A 27099-nucleotide genomic window follows, 5' to 3' on the forward strand; every position below is an offset into this window, starting at 1 on the left:
CTCCCTTTCGTCGGTCGTAGCTCGTGGGTGGCCTTGGCCCGTAGGGAAAACGCGGCAGCAAAACTTGGCTGTGATGATAAGGATTCAAGAGATAAAAGTGGCGCATGGCCTCACTCGTGTGTAACTCTCGCCTACAATAGGTGGGCGTATGTAGATGTAGATGGGACTCCGGACCTGGACTCAAACACACCCATCTGAATCTTGGCCCCAACCTCAAAGAAAAAAGAATATTGGCCCCGCATGTCAGCCAACACAGGCAATATATAAAATTTACCCGCTTCTCCCGTCCCGTGCTCAACCTGTTCCGACCTGGTTTTCCTCCAACCGGCGAACCAGCCAAACCCTAGAACGAACCGACCGAGCAGGCCATCGCCACCCCACGGACTCGCCGCTGCCGCTGCAGCTGTCGCGCCGCATGGCCGAGTACGAGGAGCGCTACGAGGGCAACGGCGACCCCGCCGCCGCCGCCGTCACCGGAGGTGCCCCGCCGACCAAGCCCTCCGGTTTCTCCGACCAACCCGACGGCCGCTCCCAGGTGCATTCCTCTGATCCACTTGATCCGAGTAGCGGTCTAGCTGAACCGTGGGTCATGTCCAGCTTGTGCGAGGTACATGCAGACTAGTGCTTCTTTGGCTGCGCAGATGTGTTGATCTGCGGAGATGTGTGCACGCCTATCTGGGCGCGGGGATTCTCGGTTGTTAGGGTCGGTTTTGTTTTGATTGGTGTCATATTCGTGGGCATGTGGGAGCGGCTACTTTTTGAAACTGCTGCGGCTCACTATTGATGTGGGATTACGTTTCTGATGTATACGTCTTGCTGCACTTTATTCTGTTGCTTCCCTCAAATTGTTTTTGTTAAGCTACTTGTATGTCATCCCTTGGTGCATTGAACTCATAATCACATGCTTTGTTAAACTTTATTATCTTATTAGCTGTGAAGATCTATGTACAAGTTCTGGATTCTGCCTTAAAGACAATTTGTGGGTGTATTCCTTTGTTGCTTGTTTGAATAATGTCTTCAAGTGGTCCATTGATGGCTTTAAATAGTAAGTATTTTGTTCCTTCATGTATGGTGATCATATCGTCGTTGATGAAAGAATATCATTCTTATATTCTACTCCCTCTGTAAACTAATATAAGAGCGTTTAGATCACTAAAGATAGTGGATCTAAACGCTCTTATATTAGTTTACGGAGGTAGTACAAGAAATCTAACTAATATCTTCCTTTTGTCCCCAGCAGGAGGTACAGCCACATGAGGGAAGGTCCTCAAAATCTAGAGAGAGGGACAGAGGACGAGAGAAGGACAAGGACAAGGAGCGTGATAGAGAACATGGAAGAGATAGAGAAAGGGGCCGGGATAAGGACAGGGAGAGGGATCGGGGTGACCGGGACCGGGAACACGACCGCTACCATAGGGAGCACCGTGAAAGAAGTGAAAAAAGGGAGTACCATGAAAGAAGTGAAAAAAGGGAGCACCGTGAAAGAAGTGAAAAAAGGGAGCACCGTGGCCATTCTGATGACCATGATCGTCATCGCAGCCGTGAACGTGATGTTGAAAGGTACCATGTCTAAACTTCCATGGATTTAGTTATGTTAGTTCCACCATGCCTATTTCTGAGCTCTAGGTAACTACGTTGAAAAGCATCCGTCTCTGTTACTCAAGAGGCTTTTAATCTTTTGAAATTTTCCATGATGTAAAATTTGCTTGCCCTCATGTCGCCTTTTTAGGTGTTTGTTTTGAAGATACTTTTTGATTATGGTCTATGGTGTATATAGGAATTCTAGCATTATAGGTGTCCAGGCCTCTGGGTATGCTTTGTTTGAGCCCAAGTTCATCCTACCAAGTATTTGGTCAAGGGTTTGCTTGTTTATGTTTTGTCCAATATTGGCTAGAAAAATACTCCCTCCGTTCCTAAATATTTGTCTTTTTAGAGATTTCAACAAGTGGGATCACCATTTCAACGAATTAAGAGTGCACGAATTAATGTATGTTGCGTTAGAGATGCTCTCATGTCCAGATCAGACGTGGACCAATCTAGCAAATCCAGCAGCTACAGCAATTTTGCTGATGTGCATGCTCGCATGCACAGCAAAATGGCTGTTTAATGACTTATGGGTTTTGTTTATATAAGATTATGTTGATAGGGCTAATACTTTAGAATTCTTATTTAGTTATGTATAAGGTCCTGCAGTATGTTACTCCCTCCATTCCTAAATATTTGTCTTTATTTCAACAAGTGATTACATACGAAGCAAAATGAGTGAATCTACACTCTAATTATGTCTATATACATCCGTATGTGGTAGTCCATTTGAAATCTCTAAAAAGACAAATATTTAGGAACGGAGGGAGTATATAAGATGTTATGTCACCTTTGTTTGGGAGAAGTAAGAAAGAACCAATCTAAACCTCTCGCAGTCATGCTGTCTGGCTATCTTCAGCGCAGTAGTTATCCCATTGTGATTACAGGTTCACAACACATGTGCAAATTTGTCTAAAAAAGAACTTACTCATAATACATAATCTTGCTGGGTTCTATAAAATTTCACGATAGAAATGAGTTGTAGAGTAGTGTTTTGGAGAGTGAAGTCCAAATTGACATCTTTCAAAGTACTCAGGGAATATGCTTAACTTGGCGCGAGGTTTGCTTTTAATGTTGTTCCTTTGTGAGTGGCTACTTGCTAAAGGTTTATTGTAACCTTTGTGTGGATGGTGTTGAATTTTGTAAAATCTGTTTTCCTTTGCTAAAATGAAGGCTCTGTTAATCAATTGTTTTTTTTGGGACAGAAATAGCCAAGTCATGTTTTCTGGAGAAATGTTTTGTTATCACAGTAGAATACTAATCTAGTATCCTCCATATACTCATCCTGCCTTGGTAACATCATCTTTTATACAAAAAACCTGTACTACTAATTCTATGAAATCTAATGTATTCTGAGATAAACTGGTAATGCAGAAGAGACCGTGACAGAGATGGCCATCGCAGGCATCGCTCCCGTTCCTGTTCTAAGGGTCGTGAACGCAGATCCAGATCTCGTTCGCGTTCTCGTTCAAAGAGGTATGTGTTGAATCTCTTCCAAAGGTTTATTATCTACGTTTAACATGTCAGCATTCTGAGGAAGACAAATCACCATTCCTTTCGAGATCCGTCACAGATACTATTCTCGTATGCTGTTCTTTCATTGTTTGCACTTAAAAAATCCATGCATTGGTTTCGTGCTTTCTGCTTGGATGTCAACTGCTAATACATTGTTTATCTGATGCAAATCTTTCCTGCATGATATGTTATTTGTTATATACCTTATGCTGGTTCTATTGTATTTCTCTAGTCTGCTATTTCCTGCTTGTTGAACTACTTATATAACTGCCTGCCGCACTGAAACAGCAAGCGGGTGAGCGGATTTGACCAGGGACCATTGCAATCCATTCCTATGGTTACTCCTGGCACGACCCCAGGTATGTGTCAAACAATACTGATGTTTCTAGTTTGCATTTTTACACGTATATGTTTCTATGGTTAGGACTAAAAAAGATGATCTGTTAAGGAACTGCTAATCAGCTGTTATGCACAATTATATATTTACAAATAGCAGCTTCTGGAATGACTATGTACATCCGTTCATTTTCACTGCAATATCTATCCACATGCATTGCCATGAACTTGTACTAAACAGCCAGAATGCAAATTATTGTTCCTATAAATGCGGATCATCATTTATTTCAGAAAATGGTAGCACGTTCCAGTTCATAAATTTGTTGGTTCACAATCGAACAAATTATTGAAGATTTAGCTTTTGCTTGCGATTGTCTACGAGAAGTCTGGCAACTTTCCTCTTTGGCTTGTCACCAGAAATTGACTGAGCTATGGGAATTGGCCCATTCTGAGAACTGGAGCCCTACAGTTTAGTAGCAGTGGATGCTTTGGAAGGCTTGGTAATGATTGTTGTGGGAATGATATTTTCTTACAGAGAAGACTTGTAAATTTGCATTTTATTCCACGTTTTATACGGAAGTGAGTGACTCTTCTTTTGCTGTTCTTGGTTTTTGTGTCTTTGTTTGTTTGTTTGTTGTGTTTTCATATTGGGTAGGAAAGCAATCTTGGACCACTTTGCCCATTATAAACCAATGGAAAAAGCGGACTACTGTAGCTTATTGTACAAGGAGAAAACAACTGGTTTGATATCTTGTTCGCCTTCAACTGATAATCAGTATTACCTTATGGCTGTTCCATAATTATTGCTGTTAGTCCTTTGTCTCCTTGAACATGTGTCCATTCTCCATGTATTTTTATCTGAAATGGATCTATGCTAGATTAGTGTGGATTTCCATGATAATCACATGTATATCTGTAAGGCTCCTTTGATGAATTGCAGGTCAGCTGCCCGCAGTTGCCCCTCTTATTACTGGGATGCTTCCAAACATGTTTAATTTCACTGCTCCTACGCAGGTGACTACTATTTTCCTTTTAGATTGGGTTCTGTCACCAACTCACCACCAGGCAATCTGATTCACCCTGGTTTGTTACTTTTCTGGTGTTGACAGAATGAACCAAACTCTAGTATTTGATATGTTTCTACTCATAATTTTTTTTCTTCTATTTGCATCAGTTCAATCCTCTAGTTATGCAACCACAGGCCATGACACAACAGGTATATGACTTTTCTTATTGCTTGTCTCCATCATATTTTAGTTTTGTTCCGTGATATAACGTCATGGTTAATCACCCTTATCCTAGGCTACCCGGCATGCTAGGCGTGTTTATGTTGGTGGACTTCCACCAACTGCCAATGAGCAGGTAATTACCTGGTTAACTTGTTTGTTTTCTTGACGGCCTATGCTTTTTTGGTCTGGGCTTTGTATTAATTTTGTATTCTTTCTGCAGACAGTTGCTATATACTTCAATCAAGTTATGGCTGCTATTGGAGGAAACACAGCTGGTCCTGGTGATGCTGTTCTTAATGTATACATAAACCATGACAAGAAATTTGCTTTTGTGGAGATGAGGTCTGTGGAGGAAGCAAGCAATGCAATGGCCTTAGATGGTATAATGTTTGAGGGAGCACCGGTGAAAGTTAGAAGGCCAACAGACTATAATCCTTCCCTGGCTGCTGCACTGGGTCCAAGCCAGCCAAACCCTAATCTCAATCTTGGTGCTGTTGGCTTGACACCTGGCTCAGCTGGAGGTTTAGAAGGCCCTGATCGCATCTTTGTGGGTGGCCTCCCGTACTACTTCACCGAGGCTCAAGTGCGGGAGTTGCTTGAATCCTTTGGACCGTTGCGAGGATTTGATCTTGTGAAGGATAGGGAGACAGGCAACTCGAAAGGATATGCCTTCTGTGTATACCAGGATCTTAATGTCACCGACATTGCCTGTGCTGCCCTGAATGGTATCAAGATGGGAGACAAGACCCTCACTGTTAGGCGAGCAAATCAAGGCACTTCTCAACCAAGGCCAGAGCAAGAAACCATCCTGTTGCACGCACAACAACAAGTGCAGATGCAGGTACACTCAGCTGTTCAAAATATATATTTTACAAAATGACAGTGAGTTTATATTTCCCTTCCAAATTTTGACCGTTGCTTTCTGACAGAAACTCGTGCTACAAGTTGGAGGCGCTCTACCGACAAAGGTGGTATGCCTGACCCAGGTGGTTTCAGCAGATGAACTGAGAGATGATGAGGAATATGAGGATATTTTGGAAGATATGAGGGAAGAAGGGCGCAAATATGGTAAACAAAATGAAATCCATGGACTTGCCTTCATCTTGTTTTGAACCCTTGCATTCTGTAATCATTGTGTTCAGTTACTGAACTTGTTTTGTTTTGTGTGTTGTCTTTTTGTGTGTCTTTTTTGTAGTCCACATAAATGCCATTGCAGAGTCTTTTGTAGTCCAACCCCATGCAATATTGGCAATCGGGCTTAACCTACAGAAGACACACTATTCTTTTTCAATTGGATATGATTGATCATATATCATGTATTTCTTGTTTATGTATGTACTCACTAACACTTGGACAGGTAACTTGGTTAAAGCTGTCATCCCACGACCTGACCCCAGCGGCGCTGCTGTTCCTGGAGTTGGAAAGGTGAGTTCTGATTTTGATCATACTCATTACTGATGTGTTGAGCAGGAACAAAATTATTTTGATCCATGGACTTTGTTGTCCGTGTTGCAGGTGTTTCTGGAATATGCAGATATCGACGGCTCGACCAAGGCGAAGGTCGGGATGCATGGCAGGAAGTTTGGCGGGAACCAGGTGGTGGCCGTGTTCTACCCTGAAAACAAGTTTGCTGATGGAGATTATGATGATTAGATGAAGTCCTCTGCTCAGTTGTCACCCGTACCATGCGTTTGCTTAGTTTTCAAATTGAATCCTTTTTTAATCTGTTTGTGGAACCGTCTGCTCGATATATGGTATAATTTTATTTGTCATGTACATCTACCGCTGCTGCCCTTGCCTACAAGTACTGTATCCAAACTTGATCAGTGCTGGTATCTTCCCCTTACTGGATGTGGGAAAGGATATATAATGACTGATATTATGCTATTAAAGGATTGTAGGCATGTTTCAAATTATTACTGGACCTGTGACATGGTTATGTGGTTATATTTGGTCACTTTGTTCATCAGTTCCAATCCTTTAAAAAGGTTACCACTTTGTTTCAAATTATTCAAGGAGGCTACCAGGCAAGACAATAAATTAGACATTGGGTGTTGCAAAAAAGATTTGAAAATAGATCTTTTGCTCCGTCTTACTGCAGCGGCTGGAGCTATCTTCGCCTGCGTTACTTACTGGGCCTTGGTGTTGGTGTAGAGGATCGTTTCCAGCTTGTCGAGGAATGCCTTCACTGCCGGATCCATGGCAGATGCACGCGCTTGTCGGAGACTCTGTGTCTCCATGAATTTGCGCTAGATTGGGGCCGGTGAAGAGGGGTGGGTTGGTCTCTGATACAAGATGATAACATAGGGATAGTGTAGCATTGCCGATGGTTAGGTAGCACAAATACTCGATGTACATTCTCCAATCGCAATTACAGGTAGCGATTACAAGGATCACATGAATTTTTTGAAAAGAGGCGCTTTATTACTTAAATGATTTAAGCATTACATCTGGTTTCTGCATAGCTAAGATGCACACATCAAACAATGTCCTCTCATTCAAATGAAAAATAATTAAAAGACAAAATACAAGGAAAACATGCAGTATCCGTATAACGCCTAAAGCGGAAGGGGAGCAATCCTAAGATCATGCTGTCACCCATATTGGGTAAAAGTATCCCTCGCCATAGCCTCCAATCATGCACACACCTCCATAAACAGGTCTCGATTCTCCAACGTTGTAGAGAGGATCATAAACGAAGAATCCCAGTACATCTGTAGATAACCTGCATAAAAAAAGTATTTTTATCGTTAAAAACCTTGTCATTTCTACAGAGGCAAAGAGACCTAATAATGGCAAGCGCTCCCACCCTGAGAAGGATTCTAAACCTGTGATCAATCCCATGTAGCCAGTTGCCAAATACATTAGCAACACTACAAGGAGAATACAAGCTAGAAGCTATTTGGGTGACTGATCATATAGAACGAGCCAATTTGCATTGGAAGAATAAATGTTTTATTGTCTTATCGTGGTGACAAAAGACACACTGCGGACTTTCATGCCAATTCCTTTTAATAAGGTTATCTTTAGTAAGAATGACTCCGCGACGAAGATACCATGTGAAGATTTTATTATTAAGTGGTATCTTTATCTTCCAGATCTTCTTATTATTATCAACTGGCACATCAGACTGGATTAACGCTCTATACATAGACTCCACTGAGAACTGTCCATTCCCATGTAGGTTTCATCGGAATACATCGGACCCATGTGACAATTGCACTATGGACAACCGCTAGAGCAGAATGTTCCACGATTGTAGTCTGGGTCCAAATAAATCCCTTCTGAATGTCACATTTGGGGGAAATGATTCCATTACCGTGGCGATAGTATCACCCTTGTGACGTACAATGTTGTATAGAGTCGGATATTGTTCCCGAAGAGTGGCATTTCCTAGCCTCCCAGTATCTAATTTCCGAGCCATCCTTAATCGAGAAAGATCCATAGCAAAAGAAATATTTCTTCGTAGCCATTAGACCCACCCAAAAGTGAGAATCCCCAGGCTTCCAATGTACTTGGGATACTGCCTTGGAGCCCACATATTTCCGTCTGAGGAGGGTTTGCCATACATCATCTTCCGTTAGTAATTTAAACAACCATTTACCGAGTACGGACCTATTCTTAACCTCAAGGTCATCAATGCCCAACCCGCCTTGGTCTTTGGGACGGCAAACCACACTCCATTTAGCCAATCGATATTTCTTTTTCTCATTATCTCCTTGCCAAAAGAATCTTGATCGGAAATAATCCAATCTATGTAAAACTTCTTTTGGCAACTAGAAGAAGGAGATCATATATAGTACCGTATTACTTAGTATTGAATTTATTAGGACCAATCTTCCTCCTAGAGACAGCAACTTACCTTTCCAACTGCTAAGTCTTTTTTGCAGCCTCTCCTCGACGTGTTTCCATTCAACATTTGCTAGTCCCCGATAATGTATCGGTATCCCCAAATATGTGATCAGAAACTGGCCCAACCCGCATCCGAACAGGTAGGCGTACAAGTGAGCCTCGTCTTGGGCCTCGCCAAAACAAAACAATTCACTTTTATGAAAATTGATCTTAAGACCTGAGAGTTGCTCGAATGCTGATAAAATTAATTTCAGATTTCTCGTTTTCTCGATGTCATGATCCATGAAGAGAATTGTATCATCGGCATACTGAAGTATGGAGAGGCCACCATCAACTAGATGATTTACTACCCCATCAATTTGTTCATCAGCCTTGGCACTCAATCATGACTGCTAGCATATCCGCCACTATATTGAATAGCATGGGCGATATCGAGTCACCTTCTCACAACCCCTTCTTCGTTTAAAAATAGTGGCCAAGGTCATCATTGACCTTAATGGCAACACTGCCTCCTGAAACGAAGCTATGGATCATTGCGCGCCACTCTGTAGAAAATCCTTTCATTCTGAGAGTTTGTTGAAGAAAGGGCCATTTGACTTTGTCATAAGCTTTTTCAAAGTCTATTTTAAGTACGACCCCATTCAACTTTTTTCGATGTAATTCATGGACAATTTCATGAAGGATAACTCCATCTAGGATGTGTCTACCTTGCATAAAAGTTGTCTGTGAAGGACGAACCGCATGTTTAGCAACCGAATTCAGCCTAATAGTTGCAACCTTCGTGAATATTTTAAAACTAACATTAAGGAGGCAAATAGGTCTATATTGTTGTATCCTTTCAGCCTCATTAACCTTAGGTAATAAAATAATCTCACCGAAGTTTAAGCGAAACGAATCTAGTTGGCCAACATGTAGATAGCTAAACAAGAGGAGGAGATCTGGTTTGATGACTTCCCAGAAGTTCTGATAGAACTCTGTGGGAAAACCATGCGGACCCAGGGCTTTGTTGTGCTCCATTAGGAAAACTGCCTTTCTAACTTCCTCCTCGGAGTACGGTGCTGTTAGAAGGTTGTTTTCCTCATCAGAGACCTGAGGGATGTCATCTGTTCGAGACTCATCCATCCAGAAGTTTCCTTCCTCTGGGGCTCTGAACAAATTTTTATAATAATTAGTGATACAAGATTTAAGTTGCTCATGTCCCTCAATTGTGCCCTCATCCTGTTGAAGTGAATGAATAAGTTTCTTCCGGTGTCTGCCATTGGCGACGCCATGGAAATATCTAGTATTTGAATCACCTTTCAGGATAAATTGAGAGTTAGAGTGTTGGTACCATTTGAGTTCCTCTTCACGCAGCATGCTAGCTATCTGTGCATTCGATTGACTCTTGATCTCAATTTCATGCTCAGATAATGGCCTAACCTCTGCCAAAGCTTCTAATTCATCAATACTATATGAAAGATGAAGCTTCTCCTTTTTGAGGATACCAACTGTATGCCTAGCCCAACCACCAAGGAATTTACGTAATGCACGCATTTTGTTATTCCATTTGTGTATTGGGGTATGCCCGGCCACCGGTTTCTCCCATACCTTCTTGACCATGTCATGAAAGCCATCTCGGAGCAACCAACCAAGTTCGAACTTGAACTTGCTTCTATGCTGTGGTCGTGGCAAACCAGTAGTTAGAAGAATTGGTGTGTGGTCTGATATGGCCTCGATACAAGATAGAGCATGAACATACACCATAGGAAATTTAGATTCCCAGTCGGTATCCATTAAAACGCGATCTAGTTTCTCGTATGTCGGTTCCGAAAGACTGTTCGCCCAAGTGAATTGTCTTCCAATCATGGAAACCTCTCGCAAATCGAGACTGTCGATGACAGCGTTGAAAAGAAAAGGCCAAGATCAGAGTTCTTGTGGGAGGGGAAAGAGTTGGAGCCAGGGGAAGGTAGGTAGGGGAGATCCATCTCTTTGGTCTTGCATCTCTAAGTACTGGACTGCCCAACGGTTGCGAGTTTGATCTCTAAACCAAGAGAGCCAGACTAATCCATTAATTTCCACACAGTGTGAGGTGATAGTAGGGGGCTAACAGATCTTGATGTAATACACCCTTTTTAGAGCATCTCTAGCAGACCCCTTATATCGCGGACCCTTATATCGCTTTTACAGCTCACAGAAAACTTGTTTTACGGGCTGGCGCGGGTGGCGGCCGAACAGACCCCGTATAATCAATGCGTAAAAAAGAATATTCTTCGAATATACCTCTTCCTCTTTCTCTTCCTCATGCCAATTTGAAATCGACTGCCGACATACGTGTAGACGAGGAAGACACGGCCAGAACGGAGGCCAGCGGACGGACGGACGAGGGAGACGCGGGACGGCCACGACGGGGGCGACGGCCGGACTCAGCTAGCTTGCTTGCTTGTCGCTAGCTAGCTAGCTTGCTGGCATCGATTCAGCTAGCTACGCGGCCGTAGCTAGCTAGCTTGCCCGGATCGATTCAGCTAGTGCGGTCGTAGCTAACTAGCTAGCTCACATCGATGGGCGACGGCCGGGCGGACAGGCGGCGGCGGTGCGATCGCTGCAGGGGCGAGCTTCAAGGCATTGGCGGGAGCTGAGATTCCTCAACTGTCAACGTTGACCGCTATTCAGGGCCCTAGCAAAATTGCCCTCAAAACTGAAGATTGAAGGATATCGGGTTTGCATTCACAGGGTCATGTAATTTTTTTTAATTATCAGACGATTTTAAGGGGTCTGTTTCGGTCCGTTTTTTCAACTGAAACTGTTAAAAGCGGTTATTTTACATGTTTGACCACTTATACGGGGTCTGCTATAGATGCTCTTACTAATACAATGAAAAGCTGCACCGTTAGCATTTCGTAAAAAAAAACCTTCAGTTTTTTAATCTTGAATATACTCTACTGTCGGTTTCAACTGAACTACTCACAATTATGTTTGGTTTTTAGCCATGCCAACAATCGTGCACTAGTAGAAAAAGGGTCAAACGTGAAGCACATTAGTGCCGGTTTGTATTTGAGCCGATACTAATGGTACCATTAGTGCCGGTTCGAACGGATTTGCATTAATGCCGGTTCGTGTTGAACCTTTAGTACCAGTTCGTGGCACGAACCGGTACTAAAGGGGTGGTGGCAGGCTGGCGTCAGGCCGGGGCCCCACGATCACCTCTGGTACCGGTTCGTGGCACGAACCGGTACTAAAGGTCTAACCTTTAGTACCGGTTCGTGCCATGAACCGGTACTAAAGGGGTCTGACCTATAGTACCGGTTGGAGACACAAACTGGACTATAGGGCAATTTTCAAACTTGAAAAAATCATAACTAAATCATCATAATTCAGAAAAATACATATAATATATCAAAATTTGCAGAACAAAAAGATTGATCCGCTGAAACAGCCAGTTTTTCGTTTCGACAATTTTTTAAAATCACAAAATTCCAAAGGGAAAATATAGTTTTTGGGCGTTTTAGACGTTTTTGGACATTTTTAGCGTTTAGTGTTAGGGTTTAGATTTCAGCGTTTAGGGTTAGGTTTTATGGTCTAAACCCTTAGTTTTTACTGTTTAGCATAGAGTTTCCGACGTTTTAAGTCCCGGGTTTAGGGTTTAGGACAATTTTTGAAATGACAAATTGTAAAAGGAAAAAAAGATATGCTCTAATTTATGTTTTTTTGAATTTTGGTTAAATCTTGTCAAACTGGTCAAACAACTGATTCAAGAAATATAGAGTGTTACTAAATAATTACGCAATAATATTAGTGTTACTAAATAAGTATCTCAGTTTTTTTGAATTTTGTTCAAATCTGGTCAAACTATGGTCAAACTGTGGTCAAACTATGGTCAAACTACTTATTTAAGAAATATTAGTGTTACTACATAATTATTCAAGAATATTAGTGTTACTAAATAATTATTTCAATTTTTTGAATTTTGGTCAAATCTAGTCAAACTATGGTCAAACTGTGGTCAAACTTATTCAAGAAATATTAGCGTTACTAAATAATTACTGTTTTTTTAGAATAATAGTTTCAAACTCAAACGATGAAATGTGTGACTTCATGCTCAAGCTAAACTCCTGAGGGTTAATAGGATTGACATCTTACTATTGTCAGGAAAACAACAAGTGCAGACTCGAAAACGAAGGAGAATAGAACCTGAAAGTTAAGCGTGAGTGATCCACACTTGAGCAGTTAAGAGAGGTGATTAGAGACTAAATCATCAAATAATTCAGAAAAATTAAAAATAAAAAAAATTCAAATTTTTTTTCCAAAATTTTCAATTTTTTTTTTCAAAAAAAACCTTTAGTACCGGTTGGTCTAAAGGGGGGGGGGCCTTTAGTGCCGAAACTTTAGTGCCGGTTCCATAACCGGCACTAAAGGCCCTTACAAACCGGTACTAATGGTCAGTGTGACCACTTTCACCTCATCATATCCTGCAGATTACAAGGACGAACCTATTAGAACCTCATAATGATTTCAGGTAACATTGACCAGCAAAAAAATAGTAAAACATGCATCCCTGAGCTCCAAGACACTGTTCTCACTTTTTCTTGATTTTTTGCCGGATTTTACTGACCCAAGCGATGGTGAAAAATTTAAAGTTGAATCCTAAAAGAAGTTTGCATGCATCCTTGTTCATGGTCAGTGCACATCCATCTTCCAGAAATATGGCAAATGGATGTTTCCTATAATTCCAACTCAAAGGCAGAAGATGAAATTATTTTCTCCGGTGCTGCTCATCCCCAAGGTATCTCCATATGATAGAGTATTCCACTAATATTTCAAGTAGACTGTGGTCCCTCAAAGATCCTAAGGTTGAGTAAATGCGATGAAATATCTTAATCTACAGTTTTATTTTTTACACTACAAGGGCTCTGTCAATTCTTGGTATCCTCATGCGCATATCTATAGAAATCACTGCTAGGTACTAGGGATCTAAACGCTCTTATATTTCTTTATATTTCTTTATGGAGAGAGTACCAAATATGGAGCACATTTTTTTATATAGAATTAGTCAAATATGAAGGGGATGATCAAATGATAAGAATCCACTTTATTCAAGGGATTCTTTAGATAGAAAGTTTTTCTTGTGTGTGTTTAAAACTTTACAAAATTTAGGTGGGGTACCCCTCCCCCTCCCATCGATCAATGCACACAGCCACATGAGTCATTCTTGTTGGGTCGAAACATTTCAATTTATCATAAAGATGTACATATTCGATCATTATGTCAATACGTTCCCATACTATCAGCACTCTTTCTAGATATAAACACTACCTCAAATTCATACCCCTTGGCAATCCAATTTCCAGAATGTTTTTGTCCATAGCATACGTCTCTAATCCTGTAAGAACCCATTTGCTTTGAGATATGACACAACTTGATCAGCCATCGATTTAGGCGTGGCGCAGTCACTAGCTTTGCACTCTATCACTATCTGCAATGAGCGGTTAAAGGGCTCAATCAATGAAGTTAATACCCATCATCATACAACTAGGAACGTCTTACAGAGTAACTGGTAATAATACTACTATGTTGCTTTTGATAACATTTAGGTGTTCAAATATTTACGCTAACCTCACAATCAGAAGGTGGTTCATAAGGATCATCAATTCCAGTGAACCCTACGGATGATTTAAAAAGTAAGATTTGCGAAACATAAGAAAAAAGGGAAGTCTGTTGGTTCTTTCACCTTTAATTTTTCCAGCACGGGTAAGCTTGTACAAGCCTTTTGGATCCCTAGCTTCACATACTTCAAGTGGGACATTCAAAAACACCTATAGAAATACACTTCTCTATGCTGGTTACCTTAATAATAAGATTGACCAGATGGTTCGAAGGAGTTGTACAGTGTGTGTAAACATACCTCAATGAATGTAGAATTGTTCAGTAATTTACGACAAGCGCTTCGTTCACTTCTATAGGGTGATATCAAGCTAGCAATGCAGATCAAACCTGCATCTGCAAACAGTTTTGCTACTTCTCCTAAAAAAATGGACATAAACACATTTAGAAATGGTATAATTGCAAGGAAAAAAATGATCACAGTATTGAGATTTCTCAACGGACCAAACATACCTACTCTGCGTATATTTTTAGCAAGGTCCTTTGCTTTGAAACAAAGGTCTCGGTTCAACCCATGCCTCAGATTGTCACCGTCTAGAATGTAGGTCAATGACCTCTGGAGTGCAGCTCGTGACCCAGTGTGCATGCTAGTGTGCTTTTGCCTGAAGTATAATGTTGAGATCTTACAAAGATATTAGAGGCTTCACAGTTTAGTGTATGACTGACTTGATCAGCTCGTAAATACCTGAACCACTTAACCCCGCTATCCACACAACACAACCCTTCTGGTTTAGCAATTTCTGCCTCTCAAACTGCCCTATTGGACAGTCATGCCAAAGAATGTTTGTCAATTTCCCAATAGTTGAGGTCAGAAGCTTGTCGATACCTGGTAATTTCAGGCTCGTAAGAATCTTGAAAAGATAAATCTTGTATTGTAGAATGCTACCAAAGATAATCACGTTTGGCATATAGTGTTGATTGTGACTGCCTGTCTAATACTCCCTCCGTTCACTATTATAACTTGTGATGTTTTGGACATGCCATATTTGGAAAATGATGATTATGTGCAGGGTAAATGATTCGAGTGGCCTATGTTATGCCGGAATGTTGATTCATTTCCGTTCCGATGAATTTCAGGCGCTTGATATGTCCACTTTTTAGCAAAGGTCATGCCGAAATTTTCCGTGAATTTTGGCATAACTTGTGCTAGAAAGTAGGCATACCGAGTGCCGGGAGTTGCTGGGAAACGACATTCCAGCAAACATAGATATTTTTTATGTCATTTCTCATTTTTTTTCATAGTAACTAAATCGCAGAACTGAAAAAAAAACAGATATCGGGCCGAATCCGGCTAGCCCAATAGAGGAAAAGCCAGGGTGCTGCTCACATTGGGCCTTGAGGCCTGTGCGTGGCTGGGGCGAAGAGGGAGCTGGGCCTTGGCCTGCTCTAGCGGCGCGCTGGGCCGGAGCAGGGGAGGTCCAAGCGACGATGCAGCGGAGAGGAATCCGACCCACGCGGGAGTCAACGCGCGGCTGGATCGATCGATGCAGGCGCTCGTTCTGCTCGCACTAAACAGGGGCGCTGGCGGCTGGGAGCAGAGCTCCGGCGAGCGTGGCAAACGGCGGCGGGGCGAGGGACTTGGCGCGGCGGTGGCTTGCGGAAGAGCAACAACGACGAAACTAGGTGCGGGCGAGGGACTTCGCGCTCGAGACGGACAGGAGGGCGCCGTCCTCGTCAGGAACCCTCGAAGACGACGACGACCGAGACTGCGGCAGGCAACGGCGCATCTTGGGTGGCGGAGCTGGAGCGAGGGAGGCGGCTGAGGGAGCGTGGTTGCCGGAGACGTGATCCAGGGCGGCGGGACTTGGGGCTCCATGGCCACGGCGAGGAGTTCCATGGGCGGCGGCGCTGTTCGTTCCTGCGATAAGAAGCAAAGGAGGGGATTTGAGAGCTCCGGGAGAGAGGGAGATGAGCAGAGGAGTGAGACGAAGGAGAGGGGCGCAGACTGGCCTGGTGCTGCTCCGGCGAGCTGCGGCTCGTGGTCGCCGGCTGGAGCGAGCACTCTCACTCGGGAAGAGCTCCTGCTCTCGATCCGGAGGCGGCTGAGGGTGGCGATGAGTTGGTGGGTCGGGAGGTGGCTGGATTCGTGGATCGAGGGAAGGAGATGGTTGGCCCTAGCTGAAAACGAGGGAGTTGGTCGGCTCGGCTGGATCGGGAGGGATCCCGAGGAAAACAAAGTGGCGGCGGCGCGAGGGAAGGAAGGATGGGACAGGCTAGGACTAGGGTTTCATCTGCTATAAATAGCAACTAGGAATTGGGTAGGGGCTATCGCGTCCCTACGATCGCAATTGAACGGACGCGAATAAAATAGCTAGGAAGCCCAAATAAGAAAACGGTGACGTTTTGTAGACGTTTGGGGATGATCCGGATCCAACGGTGACGACTGCCCGGGTCGGGTTCGGGACAACTTCGGACGCGCGCGGGAGGAGGTCCGCGGGCTGACAAGAGAGGTTAGGTAGGGCCTGGCGGTGAGAGGTAGTGCAGAAGGAAAAGGTCTGAGAAGAGAGAAGAGGAGAGAGATGCAGCCCGGCACGGTTTCCGGAGACCGAAAACGTCCGACGAAAAGACCAGCTATATTGCCGCTATAGTTATCCGTTGGGGCGTCAAACGGACTCCGAATGCGATGAAACTTGGCAGGCGGCCTACTAACAACAAAACAACATCGCACTCCAACTTTCATCCCATTCCGAGAACATTTTCTGGCCACTTATAAAATACTATTTCGGACATGCCGCGGGCGCGTGCAAGTGTGGTTGGACTCAGAACGGACAACGGAAGGGACGGGGAGACCCGGACGGATGCAAGTTTTGAAAACATGATGATGCAATGCACATGATGACATGACAAGATGCAACACGCAAGCGAATGACATGGCAACGACGGCGAATAACTGGACGACAACTGGCACATCGGTCTCGGGGCGTTACAACACTCCACCACTACGAGAGGATCTCGTCCCGAGATCTAGAATGGCACCGGAGGGAAACAGAAGGGAAAGAGAAGAGGTAAGACTAAGTTGCTTCTTTGACAAACGAGTGAAACCAAAGAACCTTGAAAAGGTTAAGCCATTTTGAGAAAAGAATACAACGAAGATGAACTAGGTCGAAAACACTCCGTTAGAAAAGAGGAACAAGGAACATACGGGAACCTTGTAGGTTGAAAGACACAAGAAAAAGTGTTACAATGGACAATAAGTAGATGCAAGCACCTCGGTTGACACGAGATGTACAAGGAGTGATAAAGATCAAATACGCAACACTCCGGTTGAGAATGTAAGGTAAGGAATATGAGCTTTGCAACATGGAAGCACTTGGATGAGACTCCGGTTAGAAGAGGAATGATAGACACAACACTCCGGTTAAACAAGATAGTGAAGGAATAAGACTGATATAATTTGGACAGCACTCCGACTGTAAATGGAAGAAATAGAACAAGATCTTGAGGAGATGGGATGATACTTGACGAAAACAATAACACAATGCCTCCGGAACAAAAGAATAGAAGTTGGATCGTTGGAAAGGAAAGAGTTGAGAAGAAAATGACATCTTCTACCACAATAGAATTTGAAAGGCATCCTTAAAAGAAGGATTGAACAAAGTTTTTGGGAAATCAACAACGAAAAGAGTAAGCTTGTTATGGACTAATAGAAGACATCTCAAAATTATGAGGTGACAACTTGCCGCTAACGGAAAACAATAGATTGGATTGATATCAACAAGGAGACGAGAAACTTATTTCACCGGGAGGATAAATGAATGACTTGGGTCATTTATAAACACCATAACTGGCAACAATCCTTAGGAAAGGCTTTGGTGAAATATAACCCAAGATAACTCCAAAGAAGAGATTGATGGATTTAAAACACCTCATTCTTAATAACATGTGAATCATGAACTCAAATTATCAAGAATGATGTAAAACCACCTCCAAAGATACGGTAGAAAGAAATTGTACTCCGGATAGCAAGATGAAGAAAGCTTGAGCTCCTTTGAAAAGAATCTCGATGAACACTTCGAGAAAGAATTAAATCCTTGATGAACCATCATGTAGAACCTTCATGACGAACTCCGGTAACAAAAGAATGATCAAACGGAAAGGAAGATGAGAAGAGTAAGGTTGAAGCCTTGTAATGATTAGATGAAGCTTAGCAACGAGATAAAGAGAAAACTTGGCACTCCGGTAAAGAAAGATGAACAAATGGAAACAAGAATTTGATGAGCCTCCGGAATAGGGAATTAACCACTTGGATAAAACAAGAATTAGAATTACATTATGCTTATCCTTCACCAATTAAATTGATGATAATCAACGGATTTGACATATTACTTCTTCTCGTTGAAAAGATTAAGATAGATATGACATAAACTTGAGAAGGTCTTCAACGAACCACTGGTAGAATTTGAAGGGATATGATACACGAAGGAAGAAAACTCTTGAACGAACCATCGGTAGAATCAAAATGAACAAAGAAAAGACAAAGGAACACCGGGGAAAAAATTATGAAATGAACGCGGATACTTGAGAGAAACTAGATACATGAGAACGAAGGGATCACGAACTGGTTAGAGAGCACTTGAACGATGCACCCGTAAGATTGGAAAATATCAACTGAAAGCTGATAATGAATACACCTGAATTGATGGACTCCGTATAATCAAACTGAGAAGACTCTTGAATTGCTCCGGTTGGATAAAAGAATTCTCACGATCAAAACAATTATGAGAGGATGGCCTCGAATTAGAACCATGAGTCTCTGAGAAAACGGATAAGATATGGAGGTAAAACTCTTCTTCGGTCTTCAAATGATGACGAGAAACACCACCAAGAATTTATTTAGACACTCCGGAAGAATCCAAACGAAGAGGTTGAGCCAACGATGAAGAGAATTTGAAAGATCTTGGAGAAAACATTTGACTGATGATAAATCATTCTTATGTCAAACTTCGAAAAGAATTTAGGATAGCTCCGGAAAAAATAAGAAGAGTTAGGTAAGATCCTGGGAACAGACCTGTGGGTTAGGGCCCACTCAAAATAAACACCATTGGAATGATTACTTGAAAGATATTGCACCGGTTGAATTAAATGACTTGAAAGAGATAACATCCTCAAAAGAGTTTGAATGAAAGCAGAGTGGAAACACGAATCTTCGAGATATCTTGAGCACTTCGGAACAAATGAATAGCGAGAAGTGAATTATTATGAGGTGCACCGGAACGAGGAAAAGGATATGATCCACACGAAAGCTTGAGTTCAATCCACCGGAGAAGAAAAGAGCAAATAATGATGAACTTGAAGCTCCGTTAGGATCTTCATGAGAATCACCGGATAAGAACATGAAGGAAAAATAATGGAGAGGCTTCTCATCAATAAGATGATACTAGATTAAGAAATCTGAGTCGTCGAAGAAAAAGGGTGGGTGGGCGGGAAAACAAAGACAACTTGGAACGGATGAAACAAACACCGTTGAGAAGAACTGATACTTGATCTTGCGGATGTTGAAAAGATCGGATCCACTTGAAGAGAAACACGCCGGTGAAAAAGGATTGACATGACAATCTTGATTATCATGAAGGATTGGTATTCACATCGGAGTATGAAAACACCATTTGGGGAAGGTATGGAATCAACACTTGACATTGAAGCAACTTGAATACCACAACTCAAAACAAAAACAAAGGGTTGGCTTGCGGAATAAGCCGGAACAAACATATGATAGAGAATTAGTCCGAAGTTTTCGTGGTGGGGCCTACATGGGCTCGATCGTACAGCACCATCATGTACAAGGCAGTGCACATGACATACGAAGCGTCCCCGAGTCGGCATAGCCAAGGACTCTTTAAGACACAACGAGACCACTGTAAAACCGGCCGTGAATAGGCGGACCACTAGACGTCGAACCCCAATTTCATATCATACATCTGTCGGAAAGATATCCTAAGAGCTACTTGAATTCCCACTTATAAACTCCCAAAACTTTCCCAGTTATGCAATCAGGTATTGGGGATACAGGGGAAGCATAATATCTCACCCAAACTAGCAAATCCTACATCCAGCTGTATCCATCCTTCAACACATAACCAAGAAACCTTCGGAAATCGTCTACCTCAACCTTCGAAAAGCATCCGTTATACAAGTTATGGCGATACTCCCGAACTCCCGCCCCAGTACTGGGTGGCGTCGAGGTTATCTCACCAATGAACTGCATAAAAGAGATTTTCGATGTCGGCGTACTAAACTCAGGTATTCCAGAACTGCAACGATAAAATTATGACAACAACACCTCAGAGCTCAACTCCCCGGGACACTTCCACTAAACCCCTGACAGGAGGCACCAAGTCAATGTTCTCATCATAAAACCATCGGAACGATTCCAAGATACCTGCGTGATCCTAAATTTTTTTTAGTGAAATTTGAGAAGAGAAGAGTCAAAACTCTACGCCAGGATGCCTTACCAAAGCGATGAGGAGACTGGGAAGTAAAAAGAATTCCTAAACTCTCCTATATATAATTCCTAAAGACTCAAAACATTTTTCTAGACACAACTCGGCCGCTAAAAACGATCAAGCAATGGGGCTCCTAAGGTCGGGGAAGGCTCTGATACCAACTTGTAACGCCCTCGATGAGGCTATATCTCCCACGTGTCGAAGCACGACTTAGAGGCATAACCGCATTGAAAGCAATGTCGCAAGTGAGGTAATATTTACACAACCCAAGTTATACATAAGGGAAAAAGATACATAGTTGGCTTACAATCGCCACTTCACACAATTACATAAATAAAGCATTACATCATCCAAATACAATCAAGGTCCGACTACGGAACCAAAATAAAAGAAGAACCCCAAATGCGACAAGGTCCCCGATCGACCCCAACTGGGCTCCACTACTGATCAACTAGAACGGAAACAACACAAAGGACAAGATCTTCAACGAGCTCCTCCCGAGCTTGGTTGCGTCATCTGCATGGACTCATCGGCACCTACAAGCTGTTTTTGGAAGTATCTGTGAGCCACGAGGACTCAGCAATCGCGCACCCTCGCGATCAAGACTATTTAAGCTTATGGGTAAGGTAAAAGTATGAGGTGGAGCTGCAGCAACCGACTAGCATATATGGTGGCTAACATACGCAAATGAGAGCGAGAAGAGAAGGCAAAGCGCGATCGATAAAAGTATGATCAAGAAGTGATCCTATAACAACCTACGTCAAGCATAACTCCAACAACCGTGTTCACTTCCCGGACCCCGCCGGAAAGAGACCATCATGGTTACACACGCGGTTGATTCATTTTAATTAAGGTCGACTTTAGGTTTTCTACAACCGGACGTTAACAAATTCCCATCTACCCATAACCGCGGGCACGGCTTTCGAAAGTTCAAATCCCTGCAGGGGTGTCCCAACTTAGCCCATCACAAGCTCTCACGATCAACGAAGGAATAGACCTCCTCCCGAGACGTTCCGATCAGACTCGGTATCCTGGTACAACAAGACATTTCGACAGGGTAAAACTAAACCAGAAACACCGCCCGAATGTGCCGACAAATCCCGATAGGAGCTGCACATATCTCTTTCTCAGGGCGCACTCAGATTGTCCTAGGTACGGGTAGGCCAGCCCAGAGTTGCCCTTGGTGGTCACCGGTAGCTGACAGGTTGGACCAACACTCAGAGGAGCACTGGCCCGGGGGGGGGGGGGTAAAATAATGATGACCCTTGAGTCCGCGAAACCCAAGGGAAAAAGAGGCTAGGTGGCGAATGGTAAAACCAATGTTGGGCATTGCTGGAAGAGCTTTACTTAAGGCGAACTGTCAAGGGGTTCCCATTATAGCCCAACCGCGTAAGGAACGCAAAATCCGGGAACATAACACCGATATGACGGAAACTAGGGTGGCAAGAGTGGAACAAAACACCAGGCATAAGGCCGAGCCTTCCACCCTTTACCAAGTATATAGATGCATTAATTAAAATAAGATATATAGAGATATCCCAACAAGTAAATATGTTCCAACAAGGAACAACATCTCCATGTCCCAACAAGGAACAAACTTCAATCTTCACCTGCAACTAACAATGCTATAAGAGGGGCTGAGCAAAGCGGTAACATAGCCAAACAACGGTTTGCTAGGACAAGGTGGGTTAGAGGCTTGGTTCAACAATATGGGAGGCATGATAAGCAAGTGGTAGGCATCGCAGCATAGGCATAGCAAAAGAGCGCGCAACTAGCAAGCAAAGATAGAAATGATTTCGAGGGTATGGTCATCTTGCCTGAAATCCCGCAAGGAAGAAGAACGCGTCCATGAAGAAGATAAACGGACGTAGACGAACGGATCCTCACAAGCGCGACGTTAACGGAACCAACCCGAAGAAGCAAACACCGGAAAAGAAAGCACACACATAGTAAACAACCAACACATCAACATGGCATGATGCACAATCGAGTATGATGCATGTCCGGGTTAATGAGGCATGGCATGGCAAAGTGCACAAACAATCCTACAAATTAAGTGGAGCTCAATATGCAACGAGTTGCATATTGACGAAACACCACGTCGATTATTTAGTTCTCTCCGTTTAAGTACCCAACAATATTAAATGTTGTTAAACATGGCAAGAGGGTGAAGCAAAAGAAAACTACCCATCTAGTCAAGTTTAAATGAGGCTGGAAGCAACAAACAACATTTCCGGAAACTCCTCATGAGCATGCTTTGGTTATGGTACTGTTCTGCCCTAAACACAATTTTTGAGTTGTTTAACATGCAAATAAAGGTCACCATGTTAAACTAGGCATTTTCTACCCCATTTACATATAAAGATTATTTAATTCGGAGCTATGGTTATTTAGTTATGAATTAAAGCATTTTAACATGGCATAAGAGCAAAATAATGCAAACATCATTTTAAACATTTTAACATGGCAAGAAAGTGGCATATTATTAATCTACACATAATTTTAAGCAAGTTTCATATATAAATTATTCTAAACCGATGCACGGTTGTGGAGTTATTAAATGCATGAAGTAAGAGGGTTTTTCTGCAAAACAGGTCTTCTCTGGAATAATAACTAAATCGCAGAACTGAAAGAAAAACAGATATCGGGCCGAATCCGGCTAGCCCAATAGAGGAAAAGCCAGGGTGCTGCTCACATTGGGCCTTGAGGCCTGTGCGTGGCTGGGGCGAAGAGGGAGCTGGGCCTTGGCCTGCTCTAGCGGCACGCTGGGCCGGAGCAGAGGAGGTCCAAGCAACGATGCAGCGGAGAGGAATCCGACCCACGCGGGAGTCAACGCGCGGCTGGACCGATCGATGCAGGCGCTCGTTCTGGTTGCACTAAACAGGGGCGCTGGCGGCTGGGAGCAGAGCTCCGGCGAGCGTGGCAAACGGCGGCGGGGCGAGGGACTTGGCGCGGCGGCGGCTTGCGGAAGAGCAACAACGACGGAACTAGGTGCGGGCGAGGGACTTCGCGCTTGAGACGGACAGGAGGGCGCCGTCCTCGTCAGGAACCCTCGAAGACGACGACGACCGAGACTGCGGCAGGCGACGGCGCATCTTGGGTGGTGGAGCTGGAGCGAGGGAGGCGGCTGAGGGAGCGTGGTTGCCGGAGACGCGATCCAGGGCGGCGGGACTTGGGGCTCCATGGCCACGGCGAGGAGTTCCATGGGCGGCGGCGCTGTTCGTTCCTGCGATAAGAAGCAGAGGAGGGGATTTGAGAGCTCCGGGAGAGAGGGAGATGAGCAGAGGAGTGAGATGAAGGAGAGGGCGCAGGACTGGCCTGGTGCTGCTCCGGCGAGCTGCGGCTCGTGGTCGCCGGCTGGAGCGAGCACTCTCACTCGGGAAGAGCTCCTACTCTCGATCCGGAGGCGGCTGAGGGTGGCGATGAGTTGGTGGGTCGGGAGGTGGCTGGATTCGTGGATCGAGGGAAGGAGATGGTTGGCCCTAGCTGAAAACGAGGGAGTTGGTCAGCTCGGCTGGATCGGGAGGGATCCCGAGGAAAACAAAGTGGCGACGGCGCGAGGGAAGGGAGGATGGGACAGGCTAGGACTAGGGTTTCATCTGCTATAAATAGCAACTAGGAATTGGGTAGGGGCTATCGCGTCCCTACGATCGCAATTGAACGGACGCGAATAAAATAGCTAGGAAGCCCAAATAAGAAAACGGTGACGTTTTGTAGACGTTTGGGGATGATCCGGATCCAACGGTGACGACTGCCCGAGTCGGGTTCGGGACAACTTCGGACGCGCGCGGGAGGAGGTCCGCGGGCTGACAAGAGAGGTTAGGTAGGGCCTGGCGGTGAGAGGTAGTGCAGAAGGCAAAGGTCTGAGAAGAGAGAAGAGGAGAGAGATGCAGCCCGACACGGTTTCCGGAGACCGAAAACGTCCGACGAAAAGACCAGCTATACTGCCGCTATAGTTATCCGTTGGGGCGTCAAACGGACTCCGAATGCGATGAAACTTGGCAGGCAGCCTACTAACAACAAAACAACACCGCACGCCAACTTTCATCCCATTCCGAGAACATTTTCTAGCCACTTATAAAATACTATTTCGGACATGCCGCGGGCGCGTGCAAGTGTGGTTGGACTCAGAACGGACAACGGAAGGGACGGGGAGACCCGGACGGATGCAAGTTTTGAAAACATGATGATGCAATGCACATGATGACATGACAAGATGCAACACGCAAGCGAATGACATGGCAACGACGGCGAATAACTGGACGACAACTGGCACATCGGTCTCGGGGCGTTACAAGGGCCCAGCAGGCGCTGGTTCTTCATCGTCTCCTTCATTGGCGTCCATACCGTTGATGTCTTCAAAGTCGAAGTCGAGCATGTCGGTTAAATCGTCGATAGTGGCTACAAAGTGGGTGGTGGGTGGGCTTTGAATTTCTTCATCGTCCATATCCCAACCTTGCTGACCGTAGTCTGGCCAGGGCTCTCCTGATAAAGAGAGAGACTTTATTGTCTTCAGAATATCGCCGAAAGGCGAGTGCTGAAAGATGTCCGCGGCAGTAAACTCCATGATCGGCGCCCAATCGGATTCGACGGCAGGGGCGTGGAGGGTTCGGAGTCCGGAGAGGAGTCCGGCTCCTTGGAGTCACGAGTCTTGCGGAGTGCGGGACTGGTGTTCGGCTCGATCACCGTTGGGATCGCAGCCCCCGAGGCGGCGTCCAACCACCCATCCTCGATCGACGCAGTTGGCTCTGAATTAAGGGTCGAAGCCAATATGGGTGCGGCCTCCAGGGAACTGTTCGACGGCGGAGCTAGATCATGCTCGTCGTGACAGTGCGTCGGGCTCGGCAGTGGCTCGAATCCGTCGAGGATCAAGTCCCCGCGGATGTTAGCTGTGTAGTTTAAACTTCCAAATCTGACCTGACGGCCAGGGGCATAGCTTTCGATCTGCTCCAGATGGCCAAGTGAATTGGCCCGCAGTGCAAAGCCACCGAAGATGAAGATCTGTCCGGGGAGGAAGGTCTCACCCTAGACTGCATCGCTATTGATGATCGTAGGAGCCATCAAGCCTAACGGCGACGACACATAGGAACTCTCAATGAAAGCACCAATGTCGGTGTCAAAACCGGCAGATCTCGGGTAGGGGGTCCCGAACTGTGCGTCTAGGCCGGATGGTAATAGGAGGCAAGGGACATGAAGTTTTACCCAGGTTCGGGCCCTCTTGATGGAGGTAAAACCCTACGTCCTGCTTGATTAATATTGATGATATGGGTAGTACAAGAGTGGATCTACCACGAGATCGGAGAGGCTAAACCCTAGATGCTAGCCTATGGTATGATTGTTGTTCTGTATGTTGTCCTATGGACTAAAACCCTCCGGTTTATATAGACACCAGAGAGGGTTAGGGTTACACAAAGTCGGTTACAATGGTAGGAGATCTACATATCCGTATCGCCAAGCTTGCCTTCCACGCCAAGGAAAGTCCCTTCCGGACACGGGACGAAGTCTTCAATCTTGTATCTTCATAGTCCAGGAGTCCGGCTGAAGGCATAGTCCGGCCATCCGGACACCCCCTAATCCAGGACTCCCTCAGTGGGTTTTACAAGTTGGTATCAGAGCCATCCCCGACTTAGGAGCCCCCTGCTTGATCGAATCGCTGGCGTTGTTGAGTCTAGAAAAAAATGTTTTTGAGTCTTAGGATTATATATATCGGAGAGTAGGATTCTTTTTACTCCTCAGTCCCTTCGTCGCTCTAGTGAGGTGTTAGGACCCCGATTCCAAGTCACATCGAGCTAGCCGGTAACACCTCATATCACTTTGCGGCCTCACGCACGGTATTCCCACGGGTGTCGCCTTACCATGGACCGGGACCGTTTGCGCCTTTTGGCTCACGTATATGATAGTGTCGCTAGCATCCATATGACAGAGAACCCAGGCCGACATGGCTAGTCGTGAACCCAAAGCGGCACTAACCTATGGGGACAGGCATACATGAATCACATCGAGCATGTCGGTCATCAGCGTGTGAATCCGGGCTGTAGCACTGGGCTAACAAGACTCTGGGGAACTCGGGCTGTAGCAGGCTAGGCAGGACTCCGGATGTCACCACGTGACATTTCCCCGAAGGGACAAACATAGGAACGAAGTGAAACACATGCCGACCAGTCAAGTGTCCTGAGCAGTAGTGCTGGGCTAGCAGGACTCCGGTGAACCAGGCTGTAGCGGACTACTATGGCTCAAGGAGCACTAGACTACATTTCCCCATAAGAGAGGCTGCCAAGGATAAACAACTAGATTGTCGGATCCCACACATACCAAGCATTTCAATCATACACACAATATGCTCGATATGTGTAAATACAACATGGCATCACAACAAAACTCTACAACTCAAGTACTTTATTTAAAGGCTCCGGAGAGCCATACATAACATGTTCATACAGGTAGGGGTCACAAGACCTGACACTCAAGTCATACAAGCATACAAGCACATGCGGAAGCAAATA

At 44.5% G+C, this 27099-nt stretch overlaps 1 protein-coding gene and 1 pseudogene across 2 annotated transcripts; one reads left to right on the forward strand and one right to left on the reverse strand.

Moving 5' to 3' along the window:
* The first annotated feature begins 264 nt into the window (after positions 1-264).
* Positions 265-6583, forward strand: LOC125551663 (splicing factor U2af large subunit A-like). Of its 2 annotated transcripts, none has more exons than XM_048714939.2 (11): positions 265-535; positions 1238-1560; positions 2959-3060; positions 3388-3458; positions 4376-4449; positions 4610-4651; positions 4738-4797; positions 4885-5505; positions 5594-5732; positions 6022-6089; positions 6180-6583. In XM_048714939.2, the coding sequence occupies exons 1-11, from the start codon at positions 416-418 to the stop codon at positions 6315-6317; spliced, it is 1758 nt and encodes a 585-aa protein (XP_048570896.2). In that variant the 5' UTR covers positions 265-415; the 3' UTR covers positions 6318-6583. The 2 variants fall into 2 exon arrangements, with proteins under 2 accessions (XP_048570896.2, XP_087374288.1); XM_087518162.1 differs by having other exon boundaries at positions 267-535; positions 1241-1560.
* Positions 6584-13866: 7283 nt separating this feature from the next.
* On the reverse strand, positions 13867-15061 carry LOC125554754 (adenylyl-sulfate kinase 3-like; annotated as a pseudogene).
* Between the last annotated feature and the right edge of the window lie 12038 nt (positions 15062-27099).

The sequence above is a fragment of the Triticum urartu genome, chromosome 4A, assembly GCF_056163025.1.
Source record: "Triticum urartu cultivar PI428250 chromosome 4A, HENAU_Tu73, whole genome shotgun sequence".
NCBI classification, from domain to species: domain Eukaryota; kingdom Viridiplantae; phylum Streptophyta; class Magnoliopsida; order Poales; family Poaceae; genus Triticum; species Triticum urartu.